Source organism: Cotesia glomerata, linkage group LG5 (assembly GCF_020080835.1).
Source record: "Cotesia glomerata isolate CgM1 linkage group LG5, MPM_Cglom_v2.3, whole genome shotgun sequence".
NCBI classification, from domain to species: domain Eukaryota; kingdom Metazoa; phylum Arthropoda; class Insecta; order Hymenoptera; family Braconidae; genus Cotesia; species Cotesia glomerata.
This window is the reverse complement of record NC_058162.1, coordinates 3,644,412-3,671,883: the sequence shown is the minus strand read 5'-3', so window position 1 is coordinate 3,671,883 and position 27,472 is coordinate 3,644,412. Positions and strand designations below refer to the sequence as shown.

The 27,472-nt window shown below is 27.1% G+C and overlaps 3 protein-coding genes across 8 annotated transcripts; 2 read left to right on the top strand and 1 right to left on the bottom strand.

Moving 5' to 3' along the window:
- Nucleotides 1-777: 777 nt before the first annotated feature.
- Nucleotides 778-4,380, top strand: LOC123265316 (putative gustatory receptor 2a). The gene is made up of 4 exons (XM_044729014.1): nt 778-1,138; nt 2,684-2,945; nt 3,865-4,042; nt 4,130-4,380. The coding sequence occupies exons 1-4, from the start codon at nt 778-780 to the stop codon at nt 4,232-4,234; spliced, it is 906 nt and encodes a 301-aa protein (XP_044584949.1). The 3' UTR covers nt 4,235-4,380.
- On the bottom strand, nt 4,097-13,632 carry LOC123265908 (transmembrane protein 161B). Its single transcript, XM_044729878.1, has 11 exons — nt 13,130-13,632; nt 12,939-13,042; nt 10,391-10,646; nt 10,226-10,305; nt 7,557-7,772; nt 7,369-7,485; nt 7,144-7,284; nt 6,904-7,078; nt 5,537-5,633; nt 5,307-5,461; nt 4,097-4,574 (listed from the first exon to the last, which is right to left on the bottom strand). Exons 1-11 carry the CDS (start codon nt 13,130-13,132, stop codon nt 4,455-4,457), a joined length of 1,464 nt encoding a protein of 487 aa, XP_044585813.1. The 5' UTR covers nt 13,133-13,632; the 3' UTR covers nt 4,097-4,454.
- A 2,269-nt stretch (nt 13,633-15,901) lies between these two features.
- LOC123265917 (heterogeneous nuclear ribonucleoprotein A1, A2/B1 homolog) lies at nt 15,902-26,984 on the top strand. 6 transcript variants are annotated; one of them, XM_044729899.1, is made up of 6 exons: nt 15,902-16,104; nt 18,703-19,227; nt 22,876-23,170; nt 23,259-23,420; nt 23,826-24,003; nt 26,269-26,984. In XM_044729899.1, the coding sequence occupies exons 1-5, from the start codon at nt 16,084-16,086 to the stop codon at nt 23,960-23,962; spliced, it is 1,140 nt and encodes a 379-aa protein (XP_044585834.1). In that variant the 5' UTR covers nt 15,902-16,083; the 3' UTR covers nt 23,963-24,003; nt 26,269-26,984. The 6 variants fall into 6 exon arrangements, with proteins under 6 accessions (XP_044585834.1, XP_044585831.1, XP_044585836.1 ...); XM_044729896.1 differs by having other exon boundaries at nt 23,259-23,492; XM_044729901.1 differs by having other exon boundaries at nt 15,903-16,104; nt 23,271-23,420; nt 26,418-26,984.
- Nucleotides 26,985-27,472: the final 488 nt, after the last annotated feature.

Sequence of the window (27,472 nt, the reverse complement as noted above, 5' to 3'; positions counted from 1 at the left end):
TTAATAATATAGATTAATGTTACCTTTTTTTGTAAATTGACATTAATTATTCTACCGGATTCTACCCGAATAATTCATTAATTCACTATTAAATAATTAATGATTCGTTTTCTTCAAAAAAAAATTATTTTTCATTGTTTCAATTGAGGTTAGGCTGCCAAAATGTAGGTTAATACCCAAAAATATTAATGTTCTTAAATTATTAATAGCAAGCGGGACAATAATTTAAGCTCATTAATACAAATTAACTTTTTTTTTTGCTTATTATCATGATAAAATGATCACACGTGACGATAAACACTGTGAAGAAATTAATGCGGAATAATAAATCATAAATATTAATTATTAATTCTAATTAAAAGCAATTGAAACAACCAGCTCTAGACTTTTAATAGTCGCACATTTAAACAAAATTTCGCGATGGATTCTTCGGAAGATTTGATAACTGTAGCGATAGAAAAAAATAAAAAAATTAATGAAGAAACTATAAAGCAGTTATTAAAGCCAATGACGGTAATATCTTGGGTATTATCCGCAGGTATATGTCACCCAGATTGTTCGCGAGTGGCCACAATTATTGTTCGCGTAATAAATTTAGCAATTTGCACAACAATAATCGTGTACGGCGCGATAGATTTCTTTTTTTTTGAAGGTGTTTTCAAAAGCGACGCGTTCAAAATAATATACTATACAAATAAAGTTTCCTGTTACGTTTCTTCTTACTGGTGTGTCGTCCAAGGACTGGTTCAGCACAAAAAGTGGCCGATTTTAATCAAGATGATCGTTAAAATTGACAAAAGAATCAGCCGGCAAGGCAATTTAGAAGATATATCATATAGTTGTTTGATTAATAAGTTTCAAATATTTGCGGCAATTATTACTGTGCTTTTGGGACCTTTCTCGCTGATTTGTCATGCGGTTTATTATTATAATATTCGCCCGGAAGATCTTTTCACCTCTGATCTGTTGTTGTATCACACTATCGCACAATCATTGGCAATGAATTTCTTCTTTGACATTATTGTCTTGTTAATCTATTCGAGGTTAAGAGAGCTGAACAATGGAATCAATAAAATTGAAGACTTAGGATCGGGTAATGTTATCTTGGAAATCCGGAGAATCAGAAAAATTTATAATGGTAAATATTTGGATGAATTTTTTTGAGCTTTCGAATGAAGATTGAAGCAATTTTTGTAAAGATCACTTTGTTCAAAATTATGTAATCTAAAAAAAAGTAAAATTAGTTCTTAATTTATAAAATCTGAGTATTTTTCGTAAGTATTATACAAAATCTATGTTATAAAGAAAATAAGAAAAATTCTGTGTCCAGGATAGTCATATGATAAAATGCTCTATCTCTAGGTACATTATTAAAAAATGACCTTGTATCTTATGTATTATTGACATTTTTAAAGATTTAAGCTCATCCCGATGTTACACTCATCGAGACCTTTCATTTGAGTACCCACATCAACTTTTCATATATTTTTATATTTTATATATATGTATATATGTGGGTACTCAAAAGCTCTTGATGAATGTAACATCAGGATGAGCTTATATCTTTAAAAACGTCAATAGATAAGAAATTACAGTGCAATTTAACAAACATCTTGTGAACTATTGACATTTTTGAAGATATAAGCTCATCCTGATGTTACACTCATTAAGATCTTTCATTTGAGTACCCACATCAATAATGAAAAATATGAATATATGAAAAATATATCAAAATCCTCGTGGGTACTCAAATGAAAGCTCTTGATAAGTGTAACATCGGGATGAGCTTATATCTTTAAAAATATCAACAATTAAGAAATGACCTTGCATCTTGTGAAATATTGACATTTTTTAAGATTTAAACTCACCCCGACATTACACTCGTTGAGACCTTTCATTTGAGTACCCACATCAATTTTTCATATATTTTTATATATTATATATATGTATATATGAAAAAAATATCAAAAGTAAATGTAGGTACTCAAATGAAAGCTCTTGATGAATGTAACATCAGGATGAGCTTATATCTTTAAAAACGTCAATAGATAAGAAATTACAATGCAATTTAACAAATATCTTGTGAACTATTGACATTTTTAAAGATATAAGCTCACCCCGACATTACACTCATCGAGACCTTTCATTTGAGTACCCACATCAATTTTTCATATATTTATATATATTATATATATGAATATATGAAAAATATATCAAAATCCTTGTGGGTACTCAAATGAAAGCTCTTGATAAGTTTAACATCGGGATGAGCTTATATCTTTAAAAATATCAACAATTAAGAAATGACCTTGCATCTTGTGAAATATTGACATTTTTAAAGATATAAACTCACCCCGACATTACACTCATTGAGACCTTTCATTTGAGTACCCACATCAATTTTTCATATATTTTTATATATTACATATATGTATATATAAAAAATATATCAAAAATGCATGTGGGTACTCAAATGAAAGCTCTTGATGAGTGTAACACCGGGATGAGCTTATATCTTTAAAAACATTAATATTCAAAAAAGTACAGTGCAATTTAACGAAAATCATTCTTTAAAGCAAAATTTTATTTATTTATAGTTCACGGCAGTCACATAGTGACTGCAAGATTGCTAGTACTTATTACTAAAAAACATACCTTATTGATAAATATAAATTAATTTCAGGTATTTGCAACCTTGTAACATACGTAAATAACATCTACGGCCTCCATTTGCTTCTCAGTACCCTGAACGCCTTCACAATGGTCGTCGCAACATTGTTCCGAATATACATGGGCGTTGTTGAAGGAAAGAACATGTTTATTCTTATTAACAACATAATATGGATTACTTACACGATACAAGTAACATTGAACTGCGTTATTTGCACATTTGTACGTGGGGAATCTAAGAAAACTGCAACTATAATCCACAAGATCATTCTTGCGTAATTTATTTAAATTTTTTTAATTAATTATTAATTATTAGTCATTAATTGTGATACTGAATTTAATAGACATCTAACAATTTTTAAGATTTTTTTAACAATTTAATTATAATAAAAAAAAATTTTTTTTTTTAATTTCACATGTAGAAATTTAAAAAAATTATGAGTGGGAATTTTTAAAAATATTTTTTTTATAATCATTAATTTGTTATGAAAATTTCAAGAATTTTCAGATGTCTGCTAATCTCAGTGTCATCATTAATCAAGAAAATTAAGTTAGCCGACATCTAAAAACTTTTAGAATTTTTTTTATAGAAAAAATTGTTACAAAAAACAGAAAATAAAAAATTTCATTCGTAAAAAACTTTAAAAACTATAAGTGCAATTTTTAAAAAATATTTTTTAGTTCTTATTTAATAAATGAAAAAAAATCAGAAAATTATAAACGTCGGCTAACTTTAAATGAAAATCATGAAAAGAAAATTTGCAGACAGCTGATTATTTTTAGAATTTTTTTTTTTAATAAAATTATTACAAAAAAATTAAAAGAAAAAATTACACATGCAAAAAATTTGAAAAACTATACGTGCAATTTTTTAAAAATATTTTTTTATTGCTAATTCAATTAATAAAAAAAAAATTAAATTTTTTCATTGTTGGCTAATTTTAGTTTCATTGAAAATCAAGTTAGCCGACATCTAAAAATTTTCAGAATTTTTTCTTATTGAAAAAATTATTACAAAAAAATTTTTTATAAATTTCATTTTTTTAAAAACTTTAAAATCTTTTTATGAAATTAAAAAAAAATATTTTTTTGTTCTAATTTAATTCTTGAAAAAAGATCAAAAAATTAAAAATGTCGGCTAACTTTAGTATTATTCATTAATTATTATAATTGTTAAAACTTTAATTATTTCAGACGAATTTCAAAATGTCTACGTTCCTGCGAATTGTATTCGGTAGACATTACCAAACCCTGTGATCCAGAAACAAACTTACAACATGAAATAAATAACTTTTCATCGCAACTTCATCACTCTACAATGAATTTTAACGCCTGTGGATTTTTCATAATAGACAATAAACTTTTACGAAGCGTAAATATTTTCACTTTATTTACATTTTATTTATTTACAATATTTAGTCTTTTATTTTTTTTTTTTTAATAAATTTATTTTTTTCAGTTTATCGGAGTGATTACGACTTACTTAATTATCGTCGTACAATTCTACGTACCAGAAGAAAAAAAAGTCAAAGAATTTTTTGGTAACGCGACAAATGAATCGTAACAAAAAAAAAGGATCATTTATTAGATTAAATTATTAATTATTAATTGCAAGAAAAATAATTTATTATTATTAGAAAAAAAAAAAACATTCACTCACCGACTGTTTAACTATTTACAACGATCGATTATTGTGCGTTTAGTTTTTTATAAAAAGATCTCAATTTTTTTTTTTTTTTTTTTTAGTAATTATTGAATTAATAAATTGTCAAACTAATTGTTCATTACGCGGCTGTCAGGTAGGACTGACAAAACATTCCTAGAGCATTTGTTGCAAATATCGTAAAACAGGTCCACCATGTTGCCAATCCAAACAAACCACGGAAGACTTCTGTTGTAAAAATCTGTAAGAAAAATAATTAGACTCAATATTTTATTATTATATAAATTAGGGTGGCGCAAAAAAATCGACTATTTTTTTTTTTTTGGATCTCGAGTGAAAAAATGTTAGTTTTTGATGTTTTAAGAGCTCTCTTCAAAGGACCGCTTAAAAAAAAAATTTTAAGAGGTCGCTCCAAATTTTTTTAAATTTCAAAAATCGTCAAAAATCAAATTTTTTTTTTTTTAATTTTTTTTTTCTCATTACGTCATAATTTTATAAACCAAAAAAAAGGTTTTTCTGAAAATTTCAGTTCAAAATGTGAATTTCAAAAGGTCGCTCATAATTTTTTTTTAATTTATTAGTGACTATTTAATTGGATTAGGATTTTTTGACTCTGAAATTTAAAAAAAAATTATGAGCGACCTTTCAAAACTTGAATTTTGAATTGAAACTTTCAGGAACTTATTTTTTTTTTTGTTTATAAAATTATGACGTAACGAGAAAAAAAATTAAAAAAAAAAAAAATTCGATTTTTGAGGATTTTTGAAATTTAAAAAAATTTGGAGCGACCTCTTAAAAATTTTTTTTTGGGCTGTTCTTTGGAGAGGGCTCTTAGAACATCAAGAACTAACATTTTTTCACTCGAGACTCAAAAAAAAAAAAAAAAAAATCGGTTTTTTTGCGCTACCCTAATATAAATATAAAAAATATTGTCATGTTTTTTATATTTATGTAATAATAAAATATAGCTAACTTGTTTTAAAGATCCTAAAGCTAAGTGGAATTCTTCAGCAGTTTGCGTAATAGTTTTTTCAATATTGTCAATATTGTCACTGCTTGTCACCGGTTGAGATTCATCGACAGAACATTCTTCTAAAGCACTACCAAAACCATTCCACGAGTAACCACCTGGAACAATTATGTAAATTTAATTTATAAACTTTTGGATTATAAAATTATTTTTAAATAAAATTTTAAGCTTACCTAGTGTTTTGTACATAAATGAGAAAAATAAACACAGTAGTAATGGTGCTATAAATTGTATCGATACGACACACAGATAATAAAACACTGCAGCAATCTGAAAGTAAATAAATAATTTTTATTTTAAATAACTAAAACACAATCAGACAATTATGTTTTATTAATATAAACTAGCAACCTTGCAGTCACTATGTGACTGCCGTGACTTGTGAATTATAAATAAATAAAATTTTGGTTTATTAAATAATGAATTTTGTTAAATTGCACTGTACTTTTTTAACTATTGAAGTTTTTAAAGATAAGCTCATCCTGTTGTTACATTCATCAAGAGCTTTCATTTAAGTACCCACATGCAATTTGATATATTTTTCATATATACATATATACAATATATATAAATATATGAAAAATTGATGTGGGTACTCAAATGAAAGGTCTCGATGAGTGTAACATCGGGATGAGCTTATATTTTTAAAAATGTCAATAGTTTACAAGATACAAGATCATTTCTTAATTATGTTAAATTGCACTGTAGTTTCTTAAATAATGACATTTTTGAAGATATAAGCTCATCCCGATGTTACACTCATCAAGAGCTTTCATTTGAGTACCCACTTGCACTTTGATATATTTTTCATATATAGATATATATATAATTCATATAAATATATGAAAAATTGATGTGGGTACTCAAATGAAAGGTCTCGATGAGTATAATGTCAGGGTGAGCTTATATCTTTAAAAATGTCAATAGTCAAGAAGTTACAGTACAATTTAACAAATATCTTGTGAACTATTGACATTTTTAAAGATATAAGCTCACCCCGACATGACACTCATCAAGACCTTTCATTTGAGTACCCACTTGCATTTTGATATATTTTTCATATATACATATATATAATATACATAAATATATGAAAAATTGGTGTGGGTACTCAAATGAAAGGTCTCGATGAGTATAATGTCAGGGTGAGCTTATATCTTTAAAAATGTCAATAGTCAAGAAGTCACAGTACAATTTAACAAATATCTTGTGAACTATTGACATTTTTAAAGATATAAGCTCACCCCGACATTACACTCATCAAGACCTTTCATTTGAGTAACCACATGCATTTTGATATATTTTTCATATATACATATATATAATATACATAAATATATGAAAAATTGATGTGAGTACTCAAATGAAAGGTCTCGATAAGTGCTATGTCGGGGTGAGCTTACATCTTCAAAAATGTCAATAGTTCACAAGGTACACGGTCATTTCTTAATTATGTATCTAAAGATAGAGCATTTTCGAATGCAGCCTAAATTGGAGACAAAATTTTTCTTATTCTCTTAATAATATAAATTAATGTTACCTTTTTTTGTAAATCGACATTAGTTATTCTACCGGATTCTTTTTTTAATTTCTCTAGTCTCTGCTCAGCCAAATTTAAATACGACTGCAGATACATTGGCATCAATAATAATTTTAATAAAACTACAACGATAATAGCAATCAGTCTCAAACTTTCAAATGCATCTGGAGTCATCCTGAAAAATCATAGAATAAGAATTAAAGTAAAAAAATAAATAAATAAATAATTCAAATTACTTACAGTGGACCACTTGCTCCCGTAAAAACTCTTACAGTAAGATAATCTCGACTTATAGGTTTAATCCACAAACAAACTAGCAGTAAAGGCGACGCGAAACTTATGTTTGCTAATAATAATAAAAGTTTACGCTGTTTGTGGTAACTGAAATGCAAAATTGTTGTTATTAATTTTTTTTTTACAATAAGTTATTTAGTAATAATAAATTTTTAAGAATAATAAAAATACATTAAAGCATCTGAGTGCATTTGAGCCATCCTCAGACCCGGAAATGTTAGCAACGAGCCAAGTAATCCACACCAAACAGCTAGAGAAAACTTCAAAACTATCCTTGATGCTGGTCCCCTAAAATAATTATTTTAAAATTAATTTTTAATTGTATGGATGTAAAAATTATTTTTATTTTCAATTCTTACGTAGAAGAGAGTCCATGTTCGCCAAGAAATTTAGTTGCACTTTGATTGAAACTGGTGTAAGCTTTGTTCAGACCAATTTCTATAATTTTTTCGTCAATAATTTGAACTGCTAATGCAATTAATAAATAAACGATTCCCATGACGATACATGTTGATCTTTCGCCAGTATTTTCATTGCTTTTGAAGTATTGGATCCATAGGACTATCAATATTTTACTGAATTTTTTAATTAAGGAATTATAAATGAATTAATTTTAAGACCAACGCGAAATTCAAGAGGATAAAAAAAAAATATTGCACATATTCTTATAACACACAGACATTGACAAAAAATTGTTATGTCTATAAAGAAAAATAAGTTCACTTGAGTCAAGAAAATATTTTTCTTCCTAATTATTTTCTTGAGCAAAAAAAATTTTTTTTTGACACAAGAAATTTTACTTATTCCAACAAAATTAATTTTTTTACCGTAAGAAATACGTATCATGATCCAAGAAAATTTATTTAAGTCAAGAAAATCTTGTAGTTTTGAGAAAATTCAGCCTCTTGCTCCAAAAAATTTAGTTCATGATAGAAGTAAATTTTCTTGTCTTGAAAAATTTCTCTCTTGCTCCAAAAAATTAAATATAAAAATAGAAGTAAATTTTCATTAATATTTTTATTGATTAACATGTCAAATGGGAAGATCAAATAATATTTCATCATTTTTTTTCACTCAGTATGTATAATTGTACGCTAAAATAATATAAAATAGGTATCAAATATTCAAGAGAAAAATTTTCTCAAGGTGAGAAAATTTTTTTCTCAGCTGAAGTAGGTAGCGCTGCTTTCCTAAAGTATCTAAAAATCTTGATCAAATATAAAAATTAATTGTATCAAGTATTTATGATAATTTGAAAAATTTTTACTTCGGCCAACACAACTTCGGTCTTCCTTCAGACACCCGAAAATTTTCTCGAGCCAAGAATTTTGTTCTCCAGTCAAGAAATTTTTCTTGACAACTATGAAAAAAAAGTTTTTACAAAATTTTAATTATAAAATAAAATTGAATCTATTTGTTGAGTAAAATCCATAAATGATCAAATGTCTACTGATTTTAGTCGAAAAAAATCTGGAAAACGGTTGACCCTCTAGGCCATCCCTGCAACTTCTCGCCAATTCCATACCTAAACGCTTGAAATTGCACTTATGACGTTTCTGAGCTCTTCGAGCTCAAAAATACAATTTGTGTGTTATTTTGAGCTCTCCGAGCTCAAAGAAATAGCTTTTGTATGCTTTTGAGCTCTTCGAGCTCAAAAGGCCGATAGAAGTTTAATAAAACAGTATTTTTTGAATTTTCAAACTGGAATAATTTCTAAATGAATGAATCAATTTTCACGCGGTTGGCAGTATTCCACGCACTCTTTCAGAATCTATGATATACTTTTGAACACAAACTGATCGAACCGAAAATCTTAGAGAAATTTGAAAAATTCACTTTTTCCGAATTTTTTCGACAACGATAACTCACGAACCAATCAACTAATTTTCACGTTCGTAATTTTTTGGGCTCTAATAATTATTCTATTTCGTCAAAAATGATCCAAAAAGAAATCTCGAAGTTATGTGTACGTCATTTATCTAATTCCAAAATTTAAAAAAGATTCACCGTTTAGTTACTTAGATATTAAATTTTAAAAATCACATATTTTATCTCCTTATACACGGGCTCTTATGGCGAACAAACGTTTTGTCGAGACTTTAATTATTTTTTTCAATATTAACCTCCCAACTTTAACGGATAAAAAACTATACACAAGAAACTTGGATTACTGCAAAATATAAAAACAATTTAATAATAATACATTACCGATATAATTTTTGAAATATTTAAAGTCAAATTTTATGTTTGTAACTCGTTTATCGTCAGCCATTTATTCGAATAAAGATTTGACAACATCGCTCCAACAGCTGAGAAAAAAGAAAAGGATAGAAATATAGTTACAGAGAGAGAAATGTTTAACTCACACACTTATCCACGTCTCAGTTATGGGTATAATCAATTGCGCTATTGCCAAATCTGTTTATTTATTCCGGCAAGTAATAAATACCAAAGTCATTTTATTACTTTAATTTATTAAATAAGTAAAAATCATCAATTATTAAATTGTTTAAATTATTTTAAATTAAAATAAAGAATTTTGACGAATATTCGGAAAACTAAAATTAAAAAAAAAATTTTAACATTATTTTGACTCATTAGTTACGCTCGAACTTCCTTAAAAGCTGATTAGTTTTTGGAATTGATCGGTAAAGCCGTTTAGAAGTTATTCCAAGAAAACGATTTTTTGAAAATTTTATTTTTGAGATTTCTCAAAATCTAGCGAACCGAATCGATTCAAATTTTCACGAAATTTAATGGCAATGATACTCTTTGGATCACCACCTATTTCGATCCGATCGGTCGAGTCGTTCAAAAGTTATAAGAGGTTTACATACATACACACACACACACATACATAGTGACACCCTCGCGGGAATAGTCAGGGAAGCTTCCTAGGACCTCAAAACGTCGAGATCTGATGAAAACTCGATTTTCGAAAAACGGGGTAAAAACAATAACTTCCCGATTTTTGAAAATTTTCCATTTTCTTAGCGGGAAGTTAAAAATTATTGAATAAAAAGGATACAATGAAAATCCAACTACTAGTATGCACCAAAGCATACTTAGATTAATCTCTCCTTCAATGGAATACAAATAATAATAAACCTGTAATTATAAACAAAATTAATTAAATTAAAATAAAATACTTCATACTTAAATTAGCGATTTAGAGTAATTATTATTAATGAACCTCAGTAAGAGCGTAAGTTATCGTAGCATAGATTGAAAAATCCAATAACCATTGAAAATCCGAGTAATACTTCAAATGAATGATATCCAAGTTGGTCACTTGAGCATTTTCTAAGGTAATGTCTAAATTACGTGGGACGTGAAAAGTTTGATGTGAATTTCCATTTTGCATGTGCTTTCCTTTTCTTGGTTTTTCCTTTGGTATATTTGCGAGAGTTTTCAACTCATCATTTGTTGGATACAAGTATCTTATCAGTCTGCAATGCAAAACAAATTCTCAAGTTTAATAATTTATTTTGTTTATAAAAAATTGATGACACAGATCAGCTGAAATTTGACAATTTCTTAACTTTTTATAACAAATCAATTATGATAAAAAAAAATACTTTTGAAAATTTGTACATAAGTTTTTTTATTTTTACATATGAAATTCTTTTACTAAATTTTTTCATAATTTAATTGTTATAAAAATCTGAAAAGTTGTAATATGTTTTTTGATTTCAGTATCATAAAAATTGTCGATCGTATAATTGATAAGGTAATCGGAAAAAATAGACCGGAAAAACTTTAAAGTTATGAAAAATTCATATTATTTCATTAAAATTAATGACCCTGAAGTTAGCGGACAGCAGACAAAATAAAATTTCAGATAGAGATATCTACAAGCGAAATTAAGTTTTTCAAGTTTACCAAATTATAAATTGTTTATCGTTGACTTACCTACAGGTGACAATAAACGAAATTTTTTTTTTACTAATAAAAAATTTTTTAAATTGAAAATTAAATTTTGGGAAACTCTCACCGTGTTTCCTATCGGTTTATGAATATGAAATTTTCAAATTTAGTTTATTTTTGGATTCTAAAAAGATGATTTCAGTTAGTTTTTTAAATTTTGGCTTAGGGCATTCTGGGACGTATATCTGCGAGTAAAATGATCATTATTAAAAAAAAAAAAAAAGTCACCTTTTTACACGCTTTATATTAGCTTCACTTGAATGTCAGTTTGTCAGTATGTCAGTAACTCTCCGTGGGTAATCTGCGCGCCTGCGGCCTTCCTTGGTTCTGGTAGCCGTTTCTCAGGCTCGCTCTCCGAAATCGAACTCTGATTCCCCGTATTTATAATATTTATAAATAATTTTTTTTTTTTTTTATTAGCTTCACTTGTATGTCAGTATGTCAGTATGTCAGTATGTAACTCTCCGTGGGTAATTTGCGCGCCTGAATATTTTTGATAATCAACAAATAATAGTTTAAAAACTAAAAATCACGCTTTTATAAATAAACCAAACTAAAAGTAAAAATAAATAATAGTTTAAAAACTAAAAACACGCTTTTTATAGAAAACCAAACTAAAAATAGAAAATAAATTTAAATTAAGAATAGTGTTAAAAATTTCAATAAATATAAATTAATAATAGTGTAAATAAAAAAAATGTATTTTATTTTAAAAAAAGCGTGGGGTGCTTTTTAAGATATTATCAAAATGATAATCACTCTACCCATATCTGTCAATAAAATATTTATAACTATTGACACCATGCACCTCACGCTTTTTTTAAAATAAAATACATTTTTTTTATTTACACTATTATTAATTTATATTTATTGAAATTTTTAACACTATTCTTAATTTAAATTTATTTTCTATTTTTTAGTTTGGTTTTCTATAAAAAGCGTGTTTTTAGTTTTTTTAAACTATTATTTATTGTCTTTGAAAAATCTAAAGATGATATTTTTTTTTATTTTAAATTTGATAGTCGGATCGTTAGATATCCTTCATTTTTGATTTTTTTGAAAATTTTGGAGCCGGATATCAAAGTGAAAATCAAAATCGAAATCAAAAAAATGTCATGTTTTAATTTTTCAAGAATCTAAAGATGATTTATCTCGGATTTTTTATTTTCTTATTTATTTATTGAATATCCTTATTTTTTTGTTTTTTTGAAAATTTTGGTCCGGAATATTAAAATTAAAAATGATGAGAAACACAAAAAAAGAGGTTTTTTGTTTTCATTTCTTAAAAATCTAAAGATGATTTTTTTCAGATCTTTATTTTTTTCATTTGTTCATTAAATATTTATATTTGTATTTATAATTTATAAAATTATTATAAAATAAGAATTATAATATCCACCCCCACAATTTTCCTGAAAAACAAGCAACCCCAGAATGAATGAAAATAAAGTTAGCCGACATCTGAGAATTTTTATGATTTTTTTTATTAAAAAATTATTAAAAAAAAATAAAAAAAAAATTTTTTTCATTTGTTAAAAACTTCAAAAACTACCTATAGGTGGAATTTTTTAAAAGTATTTTTTAGTTATAATTTAATAAATTAAGCAAAATAAAAAATCAAAAATGTCGGCTAACTTTATTATTATCGAGAATGATCGCTCCATTTTTTGTTACAAAAAAAAACAATATTATGTTTATTATTATTATTATTTTTATTTTATAATAATTTCAATGAAATAATATGAATTTTTCAAAGCTTTCAAATTTTTTCCGGGATTTAATTGATAAAAAATAAATTAAAAAAGAATTCTTACCCAGTGGAACATAAAATCCATTTAGCGAATGAAAAATGAGGGTTTATTTTTTGAATTACACTGACAACCACCAAAGTAATTACCAATTGAATTCCCAAAAGTGCCTAGAAAAAATTTTTGTGAAAAAATTTTTATTAAAAATTCAAAATTATTAAATAAAAAATAAAAAGAAATTTTATTAAAAAACTTACCATTGTAAGGAATTAAAATCTCCGGATATATAAATACTCGTCTTATATTAAAACTCAGTGGAGTTATTTAAGAAAGTAGGCTTTTGAGAATTACAACAAAAGAGGGGATGTGTTTCTATAAAATTATCTATGCCCCGGTAATAAATAGACTAAGTAGTGTACTACAAGATACGGGATGACTAATATAAGGCCAGACTAGACTACAAGTTCACCAACATTTCTCTGTTACATAAATTTGTACGTATTTCTATTGAAAACTATATTTAGGTTATTCATAACCCCAGGTCGCGTGTTCTAACAAAATATTTAAATAAAATTTATAAATTATGTTATTAAACAAATTATTTCAAGCGCATCGCTAACTTAAAACGTTCATAGTTAAAAGCGGTTATAAATTTTCAATCAGATTTTGTTGTTGTTGTTTATATATTTTAATGTAAGAACAAATCCCCACCTTTAAATCAAACACCAATCCGAAATCTGTCCGCTGACATATTATTATTTATTGTTTTCCTTTGAAACAATAATTATTATTATTATTTTGCGCGCAGCTTGCTGACTTTCGGTAAGAAAGATCCCAATTGTTTCTTTCAATAATTCACTTTTTAATCTTAAGAGGGCGTTTAATTCATATGAAAATAAAATAATGTTTAATTTTAAGAATTTTTCATTAAAATTAATTTATTAGATATTTGATAATTTTTAAAATATTTTTAACAAATAAATTATGGCAAAAAAAAAATGAGAAAAAAAATTAGGAAAACGGTTGACCCTGAAGGCCATCCCTGCAACTTCCCGCTAATTCCATACTTAGGCGCTTAAAATTGCACCAATGACATTTTTGAGCTCTTCGAGCTCAAAAATACAATTTATGGGTTATTTTGAGCTCTCCGAGCTCAAAGAGATTGCTTTCCTATGCTTTAAAGCTCTTCGAGCTCAAAAGTCTGATAGAAATTTGATAAGACACTATTTTTTGAATTTTTAAACCGCAATAACTTTTGAATGAATAAACCAATTTTTACGCGGTTAGAAGTATTCGACGCAGTTTTTCAAGCCTCACAAAGAATCTCAAATTTTTAATTGATCGCGCTAGGAATTTTGGAGTTATTAAAAAAAAACACTTTTTTCGGTTTTCTTTCGTTCACGATATCTCTCGAACGAATCAACCGATTTTGACCAGACCGGTGGCGATCGACGTGGTTTTTTGAGGTTAAGAGCTGATTAGTTTTTGGAATTGAACCATCAAGCCGTTTAAAAGTTATTCCAAAAAAAACCACATTTGAAAAAAAATTTTTTTTCAGTTTTTTTAAGATTTCTCAAAATCTATTGATCTGAATCAGTCAAAATAGTTTTCAAAATCTAAGTTTGGTCAAGCCCTTTCGAATGGCACCAACCGCGATGAAATCGGTCAAGCCGTTCAAAAGTTATAAGCGGTTCACATACTTTCACACACACACACACACACACACACCGTGACAACCTCGCGGGGATAGTCAGGGAAGCTTCCTGTGACCTTCAAACGTCGAGATCTGATGAAAACTCGATTTTTGCAAAACGGGGTGAAAACAATAATTTCCCGATTTTTGAAAATCTTCGATTTTCTTAGCGGGAAGTTAAAAATTAACTTGATTCAAGAGGAAAATTCTTGAACTAAGAAAATAATTTTGAAGAGGGTAATTGTCTTGAATCAAGACGAAAAATTCTTGAATCAAGTAAAATTTACTCAAATCAAGAACAAGTTCTTCAAAATTATATACTTGATTTAAGAACATTTTTTTTCTGTGTACTAATAAATAGAGAACCGGTTTTTTTGTCCGGTTATACTGCGAAAACTACTGAACCGATCGGAATCCACTCTTATAATTTAGATGAAAATATGAAAATATACACAATAAGACAAACTATTCGTAACGTGATTGGTCAAATATATCATAAGTATGAAAATATAGATAACTCCATACTAAATTCACACGCGCTTGCGCGCGCAACGTATACTAGTTATACTTATACCATAAGATGCAGCGTATTTCGGAGAAGGTTTTAGTATATGATATGGTGGTGATTACTTATCTGGAAGCTATATTTTTTTGACTTAGAAATAATGAATTTTTATTGTAACTAAATTCATTCTATTCGATTGTCATTTGTTTAAAATAAATTTTTTAATTCTATTGGTTATGTTTAACTAGGCAAATTTCTTCACTTATGAGACCTACAATTTATTTAACTGAAATTTTCAATGCTCATTACAAATTTTTTTTTTCATATCAATTATTATTAATTTTTGTAAGAAAGACACGGGAATGTTATAATGATTGCACATTGAAAGTTACAATGAATATTACAATGAATAGTAAAAAAATTGCACGTATAATTTTTCAAATTTTCTACATGTGAAATTTTTTCTTTTAATTTTATTGTTATAAGTTTTTCAACAAAAATAATTATAAAAATTTTCAGATGTCGGCTAATTTAATTTTCATAAATAAATTTAGTATATATTTAATAATTTTAAGAATTTTATAACAAATAAATTACGGCAAAAAAAAATTGACAATTAGAAATTTTAAAAAATTAAAAATGCAATTTTTTAAAAGTAATTTTTTGGAACAAATTTGTTTGTTAAATAAAATTTAAAAAATTTTCAAGTGACAACTAACTATGTCATAAAACTATGACATGTCGCCACCTATTAATTAAGCAAGAAACTAGTTCATCAAATAAAATTTTCTGCGCATGTGTCAACTCCCACCAGTGTGATACCGGCAAGTTCACATCTACAAAAAATTCGGGGTCCACTTATCCAAATGAACGGACTCCATTAAAATCGATCGGCTTTAGGATTGAGAAGCCATTAAACTTTTTGTCAGTTGCTGGTGCGTCGCAATTAACGTTTTAACTGTATTGTTTTATCTAATCACATAAAATCAGTAATTATTTATTAGCCCTCCAAAATGGTCAAAATGGAGCATGAGGTGAGTTACATTGATCCGTTCATTTATAATATTCTTAATTTTATCAAAAACAAATATATGGTTAATTCTTTTAATTTATCAACTCCGATTTTTGTTATCTGTCATAATTTTCTAAAAAAAAAAATATTTTTTTTCAAATCTTTATTAATTTTGTAAATTTTTTAAAATTATATTTTAAAGTGTGAAGAAAAGTTCAAGTGATTATTTAATCAAAATTATTTTTAGTCCAACAGAAGCTTGAAAAAATAACAACATGGCGTCGGCTATTTTATGATACCGCGTCCTTGCTCTTAACTACTAATATTTTTTATATATGTCTAAATATAGCCATTTTAGTTTGTATATATCCGCTAATAATTTTTATATTCGTTCTAAACAGAATTAACTATATATTGATCATTTTTTTTAACACGTCTAAAGGATTGTGGTCAAACAGAGCCATTTTGTATTGATTTTTGTGAAATATGAGTGTCAATATTAATTGCTAAATATTTAGGACAATGGAGTTAAAAGATATTGGGCAAATTTCATGATTTTTTTTTAATAGGTGAATTAATATAGTTCAAAATAAAGAAATTTTTTAGAAAGAAAAATATGTCAGATAAATAGTTGTCGAATCTACATTATTAGGAGAATAAGCAAAATTTTGTGGCCAGTGTATTTATATGATAAAATGGTTTGTATGGATAATTTGGTATCGTTAGAAAAGTCTTGAGATGGAGTTGTGCCTTTCCATGGTTTCATATAATTCTCACTAATAGTTAATTTATGATGATAAGTATTTAGGCTGCATTCGAAAATGCTCTATTTCTAGATACTTAATTAAGAAATGACCTTGTATCTTGTGAACTATTGACATTTTTAAAGATATAAGCTCATCCTGACATTACACTCATCAAGACCTTTCATTTAAGTACCCACATCGATTTTTCATACATTTATATATATTATATATATGTATATATGAAAAATATATCAAAATGCATGTGGGTACTCATATAAAAGCTATTGATGAGTGTAACATCGGGATGAGCTTATATCTTTGAAAATGTCAATATTTCACAAGATATTTGTTAAATTGCACTGTAATTTCTTAACTATTGACGTTTTTAATGATATAAAGTCATCCCAATGTTACACTTATCAAGAGCTTTCATTTGAGTACCCACTTGCATTTTTGATATATTTTTCATATATACATATATATATATATATATATATATATATATATATATATATATATATATATATATGAAAAATTGATGTGGGTACTCAAATGAAAGCTCTTCATGATTGTAACATCGGGATGAGCTTATATCTTTAAAAATGTCAATAGGCCACGAAATGCAAGGTCATTTCTTAAGTATTGATATTTTTAAAGATATAAGCTCATCCCGATGTTACACTTATCAAGAGCTTTCATTTGAGTACCCACATCAATTTTTCATATATTTATATATATTATATATATGTATAAATATATGAAAAATTGATGTGGGTATCAAATGAAAGTTTCATGATTAAAACATCGGGATGAGCTTATATCTTTAAAAATGTCAATAGCCACGAAATGCAAGGTCATTTCTAAGTATTGATATTTTTAAAGATATGCTCATCCCGATGTTTATCAGTTCATTTGAGTACCCACATCAATTTTTCATATATTTATATATATTATATAGGTCTTCAATAGATGACGTACCAGTAGCAGTGATCACCCCATGTATCTGTATATCTATATTCACAAATATAGGTATACAAATACATGGAGTGATCATATACTGGTACATGATCATCTATTGGGGCTTTTACCTTACATGGAAAATATATCAAACTGCATGTGGGTACTCAAATGAAAGCTCTTGGCGAGTATAACATCAGGATGAGCTTATATCTTTGAAAATGTCAATATTTCACAAGATATTTGTTAAATTGCACTGTAATTTGTTAACTATTGACGTTTTTAATGATATAAAGTCATCCCAATGTTACACTTATCAAGAGCTTTCATTTGAGTACCCACTTGTATTTTTGATATATTTTTTCATATATACATATATATATAATATATATAAATATATGAAAAATTGATGTGGGTCTTGATGAGTGTAACATCAGGATGAGCTTATATCTTTAAAAACCGCAATTTTTAAGAAAGTACAGTGCAATTTAACAAAATTCATTATTCAATAAAACAAAATTTCATTTATTTATAGTTTACAACTCACGGCAGTCACATAGTGACTGCAAAATTGCTAGTTCTTTCTAAATATAAATTATAAATTGAAGATTTCTTTTGTAAAAAATTTTAAAAAACTGTGAGTGAATTTTTTTACAAAAATTTTTTAGTTACAATTTTTTTTTTGAGTAAAATAAAAAAATATTTTTTGATTTCAATCTTGTTCACAATACACGTAAAATTTTTACATTTATATTTCTAATCTCTAATTTGTTTATAAGAGCTGGAAAATTGCCAAGTGTGGGTTATTTTAAGTTTCAAATATTTTTATTAATTCTTCTACAAAAATATATTTAAAAATTGCAATTAAAATTAGAGTATTAAATTTGGAGATAATTACAAACTTATTAAAATTTCAGGACGGCAAAAATGAACCCGAGCATGTCAGAAAATTATTTATTGGAGGATTAGACTATAGAACAACAGACGATTCTCTGAAGAAGCACTTTGAGCAATGGGGAGAAATCGTCGACGTGGTGGTGATGAAGGACCCGAAGACCAAGCGTTCGCGAGGATTTGGTTTCATAACCTACTCCAGAGCACACATGGTAGATGACGCGCAGCGCGCGAGACCTCACCAAGTTGATAACCGTGTGGTTGAGCCAAAACGCGCTGTACCACGCCAAGAAATTGGACGCCCCGAGGCTGGTGCCACCGTGAAAAAGCTCTTCGTCGGCGGGTTGAAGGACGACCACGAGGAAGACGATTTGAGACAGTATTTCCAGGGTTACGGAAGCATCAACTCCATCAGTATCGTTACCGACAAAGAGACTGGTAAGAAACGCGGGTTTGGCTTCGTCGAATTCGATGACTACGATCCCGTGGATAAAATTTGTTTGCAACGGAATCATCAGATCCGAGGAAAGCATGTTGATGTCAAAAAGGTATGAAAATTTTCTATTTATTTTTTTTTCTCAATCAAATTAAATTAAATTTAAACTATAAAATAAATTACATAATTTAAAAATGTAAAAAGTTAAAAACGCGGCTTTATGTAAAACTAAAGTAAACTAAACGCCAGTTTGTCAAATCATGTTTTTTGTTTAAACAGAGTTTTTTTCTATGTTAACATAAGAGAAACAAAAGAAAATAAATTAGAATTTAACAAAAGAATATCGCTTTAAGGAAGTCTTTTCGCTCCAGTTGAGTCACAACAACTGTAGTAGTCAATATTCGATCAATTAAAATAAAAAACCCATAAAAATTCCTAAAATTAAAAAATAAATAGTATATAAGGCATTAATTGTTGAAATTTTGAAAATTAAAAAAAAAATAGTTATATACAAAAATTAATTTGACTCTTGTAAATCAGCTGTTAGTAACCTGTCCGTGATTTGGCAATGCTTTATTTCGGTTGTTTACATTTTTATTTGCACAATATAACCTTGGCGATATTTAACTTTTTGCAGTCAGTGTAAATAAATAAATTAATTAAAAATGTTTAGTCACAAAACCATAACATTACAATGTCTTATGGCAAGAATGCTAGTATTTTTAGTAGATTTTATAAAAATCTAACTATTGCAGCCGTCCTCATGGCGCAACTTTGAAAAAATTTAGTCGTTTTCTGACTCAGTTTGTCGAGCTGAGTCAGAAAATGTATATAGTTCAAAAGTTTATATATGTATGTATTTATATATATATATATATATATATATATATATATATATATATATATATATATATATATATATATATATATATATATATATATATTTATACAATATAACGTGGCTTGTCAGCACGATAGCGTTTTCAATTTATGACCGATTCTTCTCAAACTCAGCATGCTTTATCTATCGATCAAGACCAAGGTTAAGTTCGAAGATGAGCTTAATCGGGCGAGTAATTTGGAAATGACAGGATTTTGAAATTTTGAAAATCGTAAAAATTGATGTTTTTACTACTTCAACTTGATATAATTACTGATCGAGACAAGATATCAAAATTCGGTAAAATGCATCGTAAAGCTCTTTTTATAAGCTTTAATTTCCACTACTCAGAAGTGGTAATAGCCTCAATATTACTCCTTTTAGAGTTCGTTTAATGAAACAGTTTTACTGTTGCAGCCGTTTTAGAATTATTGTCTGCATCATAGCTTAATCATGATGTAAATTCAATAATTACGATAATGATTAGTCTTTCGTGTAATGTTTTCAGGTAATTCGTCAGTAAATATGCCACAGATTAGTTCTATATATTGTTTTCTTCAATTAAAATTTTATCCGGTTTCAAACATCTGATTGATTTGCAAATTGTTGTTCCTAAGCAGTTATTTAAAATTTGGTCATTTATAATTCAAATCTTATAATCTTTGCAATTCTTTGAGAAACTTTTTCTTCAAAAGTTAATTTTTTTTCCAAAATTTGTTCTAAATAGTTTTAAATTTATTATTGAATTTTGTTTTTAATTCATAAATTAAGTTATACATTATTAGTGTTATTATATTATTTTATTAAAAATCAATTTTCTTTATTTGAAAAATCTACTTCCATTTCGGCTGCCGAATGGCTTTTTTTAATTATTGTTTTATTTTTCAATTATGAAATATGAAAATTTGTTAACAATAAATTAACTTATAAGTATGTATGAAAAACATAAGCGCGTTAAAGTTTAGTTTAAATTTATTTAATGGTCTGAAGCTCGCGCGCTACTCAACGTTGCCAAATTTTCTGACGCCATTTAAATGTAGGTTACTTAAAAATTTTCTGTGATTTTATAATTATGATTTCTCCATAAATTGCACGGCAACCTATATATTTCATTGCAAAAAATGAAACCTGAATATTTCAAAAACCTTATTTTAAGTTTTTTTTTTACCCCATCTAATCGGTGGTTAATGCCATAATTCGAGAAAGTTGTTAAGGTCTGACTTTCTCGCAAGACTCGGAAAAAGTACTAACATTTTTAGAAATTTTTTTTTCAAAAATTTCCACGGTGAAGAATAAATTAAATTTCACTAGTAGATAAATAAGGACTTTAACTATTAGATAAAAATTAATTTTATGCATAATCTAATATTTTTTATTTAACATTGATGGCGAAAGGACCTCCTTAAAGACTAGCTCTAAAAAGTAGAATATAATTTTAAATGACTCTCAATATCTAAATTTAAAGTAAGAATTCAATAATAAAATATTCATTTTATAATAAAACAATGTAGATTAATTGATGAAAATTAATTTAGCTGACATCTAAAAATTTTTAGAATTTTTTTTTTATTGAAAAAATTATCACAAAAAAATAAAAGTAAATTTTCATTTGTAAAAAATTTGAAAAACTATCAGTGCAATTTTTAAAAAATATTTTTTAGTTCTAATTCAATAAGAGAAAAAAAAATCAAAAATGTAAAAATGTCGGCTAACTTCAGTATTATATTATATTAATTGACATTTGATTGATTGATATTTCGAAAGTAAAGTTATCATAAAAATACATTGAGAATCAGCCTACGCTTTTTTTTCTACAATAAATATTTGAAACTTATTGAAAATTATCCAAAATTGTTCTCTATTTTTTAGTTTGATTTTATATCTTTACTTTTTAAACTATAATTAGAATTAGTTTTCAAATTTTTTACTATAATTAGAAATACAAAGCATTAGATTGTGATATTTTACTCAATAAGTATTGCAAAAATTCTATTGTTCTGAAAATTTATTTTAAATTAAATTATAAATAATTAATTAAAAATATCTGACTTGATAAATTAATCATTTAACAAATGTAATACATTTCTTGGAAAATTGATAATCAAAATAAAATAAATGATGAATTGAAAAAACATTGATAATTTAAAAAATTAAAATTATTGATTTTATATTAAATGAAGAATATATAATTTGCAACTCTGAATTTAATTAAAATAAGGCAATATTTGTAAAATTTTTCATTTTTTTTAATAATTCTCGTTAAGGTAAAATTATATTATTGTATTGTCATTGATCGTTGATTCTTATGAAAATTTTCAAAATAATCCGATGTCTTAAGGTAGTTGTCGTGGTTGATGCCTAGAGTCAGAAAATTATAAAATTTTTTGTATCGAATGATAAATATATTCATAATTCACCACCAAAATTTCAGATCAATTCATCACACCGTTTTTGAGTAATTAATTTTCGAAATTGCATCTTTTACACGTAGAGGTATAGAGAGATGGTAAAGTTAGTATGAAATCTTCCGTACCACTCGAATTAATGTAAATAAATTTCATACTAACTTTACTATCTCTCTATACCTCTGCGTGTAAATGATACAATTTTCAAAATTAATTACTCAAAAACGGTGTAGTAAATTGATCTGAAATTTTGGTGGTGAATTATTAATATATTTATCTTTCGATAAAAAAAATTTTATAATTTTCTTGAAATATGCCTGAAAGGGCTCAACTACCTTAAAGTAAAATTATATCATTGTATTGTCATTGATTTTTGTTTCTTATAAAAATTTTCAAATTAATCCTATGTCTTAACAGAGTTTAATAAATAAAAAAAAAATTAATTGAATATTAACTAAAAAATATTTCTTTACAGGCTTTAAGTAGAGCAGAGATGGCCTCGGCGACCGGAGGAAGCGGTGGCGGTGGTAGTGGTGGAGGCGGCGGCGGCGGCGGTGGAAGCCGTGGAGGTCAATCAGGAGGTCGTGGTCCACGAGGTGGAAATCAAGGAGGTGGCAATTGGGGTAACCGCGGCTCAGGCGGTGGTGGTGGAGGTGGCGGCGGCGGCGGTGGTGGTGGTGACTGGAACAACGGTAGCGGTCAGGGAGGTTACGGCGGTGGAAACCAGAACAACTGGGGCGGTAACGGGCCCTGGGAAAGTCAAAATCAAGGTATTATATCAAAATAAATTATTTTGCATTAAAAAATAATTAACTTAAAAATTGAACAAATTGTTTTTTATTGAAATTAAATTTTTTGGCGGTGGTAAAGGCGGCAATTGGGGCGGTCAAGGAGGCCAGGGCGGCTACAACAGCGGCGGTAACTGGAGCAACGATAACTTCGGCAGCGGGTACCAACAAGGTTACGGCGGCGGCCCTGTAAGAAGTAACTTCAACTCCGGCGGACGACCTGCACCCTACGGTACTAGTATGGGCCCTAGTGGAAGACAATCTGGTGGAGACGCGAGGTGGATGCCACCCTTCGGTGGACAAGGTCGCTCTTGACTCCTTCCCTTTTCAAAATTATATTTTTGTCGTTCAAATAATTAAAATAACTCAAAAAACTCACAAGAAAAATAACTCTGAAAATAATTAATTAATTAATTAATTAATCTTTTGGCTAAATTAAACCGTCTCAATATCTGAAAATTGTTAATGCAGTTATTTCCTACTAACAACTCTCATTTACATTAGCAATTAACGTTATGAGAAGGAGCCCCTTTGTTCACAATTAATTTTTTTTTTATTTTGTCAACAGTTATTAAAAATCATGATAATTAATTTAAGTACAAGATTATTTCTAAACAAATTAATATTGTGATTTTAGGACCCATGGGAGGTAATTCTGTAGGAGGCGGTGGTGGCGGTGGATACGGAGGCGGCAATCAAGGTGGATACGGCGGCGGAAACATGGGTGGTGGCGGTGGTGGTGGTGGTAACATGGGTGGCGGAAGACGTTATTAATTTAAGACTTGCATCCTCGTGAAGAAAACTCTCCCTCGAAGGTTAGTATATTTATTTATGAATTTATTTATTTATAAGTTTTCACTTAAGAAAACTCCTGTCTGGTAATTTTTTTTTCTAACATTAAAAAAATTGATTTAGTGATTGAATAATGATAAAATGAAAATTATTCAATTTTATTAATAACTTTTTATGTTAATTTTTATTCAAATAACAAAATGATAACTTTTACCATAAACAAAAATATGGTTAAATTTTTTGAAACATGAATTTAAAATTAGGGATTGTTTTAATGCAGTTGGATAATTTTGACTTACTTAAATACACGGAAAAAAAGAAACTGTAAAAATAATAGTCGATTTATAATAAGTAATTATCAACTGGAAAAATTACCATTTCAAACAGTAAAATCGTGATTTTAACAATCACTTTATAATATTTATCATTTAAATGCTACAATTTATTATTTACATGGAAAAAAAGTACTATTTCAAACAGTAATATTCGCTATGTGAAACTCGAAAATGTTTAAGAAAATTCGAGCGTAACTAATGAGTCAAAATAGTGTTAAAATTTTTTTTTAATTTTAGTTTTCCGAATATTCGTCAAAATTCTTTATTTTAATTTAAAATAATTTAAACAATTTAATAATTAATGATTTTTACTTATTTAATAAAGTAAAGTAATAAAATGACTTTGGTATTTATTACTTGCCGGAATAAATAAACAGATTTGGCAATAGCGCAATTGATTATACCCATAACTGAGACGTGGATACGTGTGTGAGTTAAACATTTCTCTCTCTCTGTAACTATATTTCTATCCTTTTCTTTTTTCTCAGCTGTTGACGCGATGTTATCAAATCTTTATTCGAATAAATGGCTGACGATAAACGAGTTACAAACATAAAATTTGACTTTAAATATTTCAAAAATTATATCGGTAATGTATTATTATTAAATTGTTTTTATATTTTGCAGTAATCAAAGTTTCTTGTGTATAGTTTTTTATCCGTTAAAGTTGGGAGGTTAATATTGAAAAAAATAATTAAAGTCTCGACAAAACGTTTGTCCGCCATAAGAGCCCGTGTATAAGGAGATAAAATATGTGATTTTTAAAATTTAATATCTAAGTAACTAAACGGTGAATCTTTTTTAAATTTTGGGATTAGATAGATGACGTATTTATTTATAAGTATACTTAATTTCAAAGCTCAAAGTTGGAAATTATTTTTTACATTAGATTCGCTCGAACTTCCTTAAGTATAATAATTAAGAATTTTGACTTTGATATTTATCATTTCGTACCTAAAAAATGATCGCAGGATATGTAAAAAATATAAACTACAGTTACTAAGTTTCTATACAAGCAAAGTATATATTTACAAAGTAAAATGGTAAATTTTAAACACAACGCTAAAAATCAAATTATAATTATTGATTTGCTTAAACGTAAAATATATATTTTAAGAGTAGAATTTTTACTGTTTCAAATGTTAAATTCTCCGAGTGTGAGACTTTCCCCTTTTCCTCACAGTATAGACTATACATTGAAAAGGCAATTTTTACTGTTTGAAACTGTAATTTTTTAAGATAAGAGAGTCGTTATTTACTATAGTGACAGTTACTAATCACATTTTCGATATTAAATTATAAATTATGGCTTTTACACTTTCTGCATTAAGTTTTTTAATATTTACATTTGCGCCACCCCGACGTCCGCTGTACTGTTTGAAACTATAAAAATTCACTGGAATTCGAGTGAATTTTACAGTTTACTTTTTATCGTGTATAATTTAATAATTAATTAAGATCAGTTATTTTCCCTCTAGATAAATTAAACCCTTCTTACCCTACTACACTTCTGATGTTTAAATTTATTTTTCTAATAGTAAAAATAATCATTTTGTTGTTAATATCTTATCAAAATTATCCTTAAATAATTATTAACATTAAAATTTATGAACAATTTTATTTTCGTTAGAAATATATTTTAATTAAGCCTTATTATTCGCGAGTATCCCAATTTTAAATATAAAAAAAATTTAATAATTAAAACCACAGCTCTATAAAATAATTTTTTTAAATTCTCAAATATTTTATTTATTTTTTTTTTAATAAAAAAAAAAATAACGAAATAAATTTATCAGATAGTAGTTTTCTTAAAAAAAATATTACTTAAATCTTGACAATTTATCTTTTATTATTATTATTATTATTACCATCAACAATTAATAATAAAATAAAATAAACAAAAAAGAGGTTAGACTAAAATAAGTAATTAGAACGAAATCAATTTTCTTTTAGATATTTAGCTTGCAGTGAAAAAAATAAATAGTAAAAAAAAACAAAGAAAAAGTTTAAGATGAAAAAATAAAATAAAGAATTGAAGTGTTGCGGAAGGTCCATGTAGTTATCCTCGAACTAACGTGATCTTTGTGAATTTTGAACCTCAGGTGAACCCCAATACTACTTGTTGTCTTCTAGTCCGTCGAGTACATAGAAAATCTTGTGTACTACTGAGTTAGTTACTGTGGAGCAGGCAGGGCTAAAAGGCGTAGAGTGAGGCAGGCAATGAGGCCCAAGGCAGGACAATCAGGATCGAATATCAATATCAATACAGGATCAAAATCATTCAATAATTATTTATCATTATTTCAATTTTATCAACACTCAATTTAAACGTAACGACTCCAATTACTGTAAAAAAATGAGAATTAATGCGTTAATTTACCCATTTACATTTACTTATTGTAATAGCGTTGAAGGAACGATTTATATATTTTTCAAAGATATTATTATTATTAATATCTATAATACTGGCGACGTTATTAATTTATAAACTGGAAATTTACTAACCAGTCTCTTCAGTGTATTATGTAGCACCGATATCGCGTTCTAGATGCCATGAGAGCGGATAATTAAAATTCTAATTTTTTTTCTAAGTCCAAAAAAAATTTTTAATATGAAAAAAAAATTTTTTTTGCATGTCTTCACGTTTCATGAAAAAGTACATCGATTTCCAAAAAAAAAATTTTTTGGGTTCCGAAAGTCTTAAGGGCGTAAAAAATTTTTTTTTTCGGAAAAACTTATTTTTGCATGAAACGTCCAGAAATGCAAAAAAAAAAAATTGTTCCATACTAAAATTTTTTTTTGAACTTGGGAAAAAAAATAGGATTTTTATTATAAGCCCTTACGACATCTGTAATGCGATATAATATTACAATTAATCATCATTACAGTTATTAGTTACACAGGTTATCTGCAGTTAAAATTTCAGATAACGTATTTATATTTACTTAACTATTTTATTTTATTAAATAATCAATTTCAATATTATTCATTAATTTTTCAATTGCATCCGTTTATTTTGTATTGATTTTTATTAAAAGCATCACGGGATTGTACTCTCACTTAGTCTTTCAGTTGAAAGTTTTAATTATAATTATTATTCAAGAAAAAAAAAAAAGAAAACAGGAATTATTGTAATGCAATTTAGGATTTTAAAGGC

Excerpts from the sequence above, each read along its gene's own strand:
- LOC123265316 (XM_044729014.1), top strand. The coding sequence starts at position 778 with ATGATCGTTAAAATTGACAAAAGAATCAGCCGGCAAGGCAATTTAGAA. Across the intron at positions 1,139-2,683 it reads AATCAGAAAAATTTATAATG|GTATTTGCAACCTTGTAACA; the intron begins GTAAATATTTGG and ends AATTAATTTCAG. Across the intron at positions 2,946-3,864 it reads ATCCACAAGATCATTCTTGC|ACGAATTTCAAAATGTCTAC; the intron begins GTAATTTATTTA and ends TAATTATTTCAG.
- LOC123265908 (XM_044729878.1), bottom strand. Across the intron at positions 7,773-10,225 it reads CTAGTAGTTGGATTTTCATT|TAAAATATTGATAGTCCTAT; the intron begins GTATCCTTTTTA and ends TAAAAAATTCAG. Across the intron at positions 5,634-6,903 it reads ATGTCGATTTACAAAAAAAG|ATTGCTGCAGTGTTTTATTA; the intron begins GTAACATTAATT and ends ATTTACTTTCAG.
- LOC123265917 (XM_044729896.1), top strand. The coding sequence starts at position 16,084 with ATGGTCAAAATGGAGCATGAG. Across the intron at positions 19,228-22,875 it reads AGCATGTTGATGTCAAAAAG|GCTTTAAGTAGAGCAGAGAT; the intron begins GTATGAAAATTT and ends ATTTCTTTACAG. Across the intron at positions 23,493-23,825 it reads GCCACCCTTCGGTGGACAAG|GACCCATGGGAGGTAATTCT; the intron begins GTCGCTCTTGAC and ends TTGTGATTTTAG.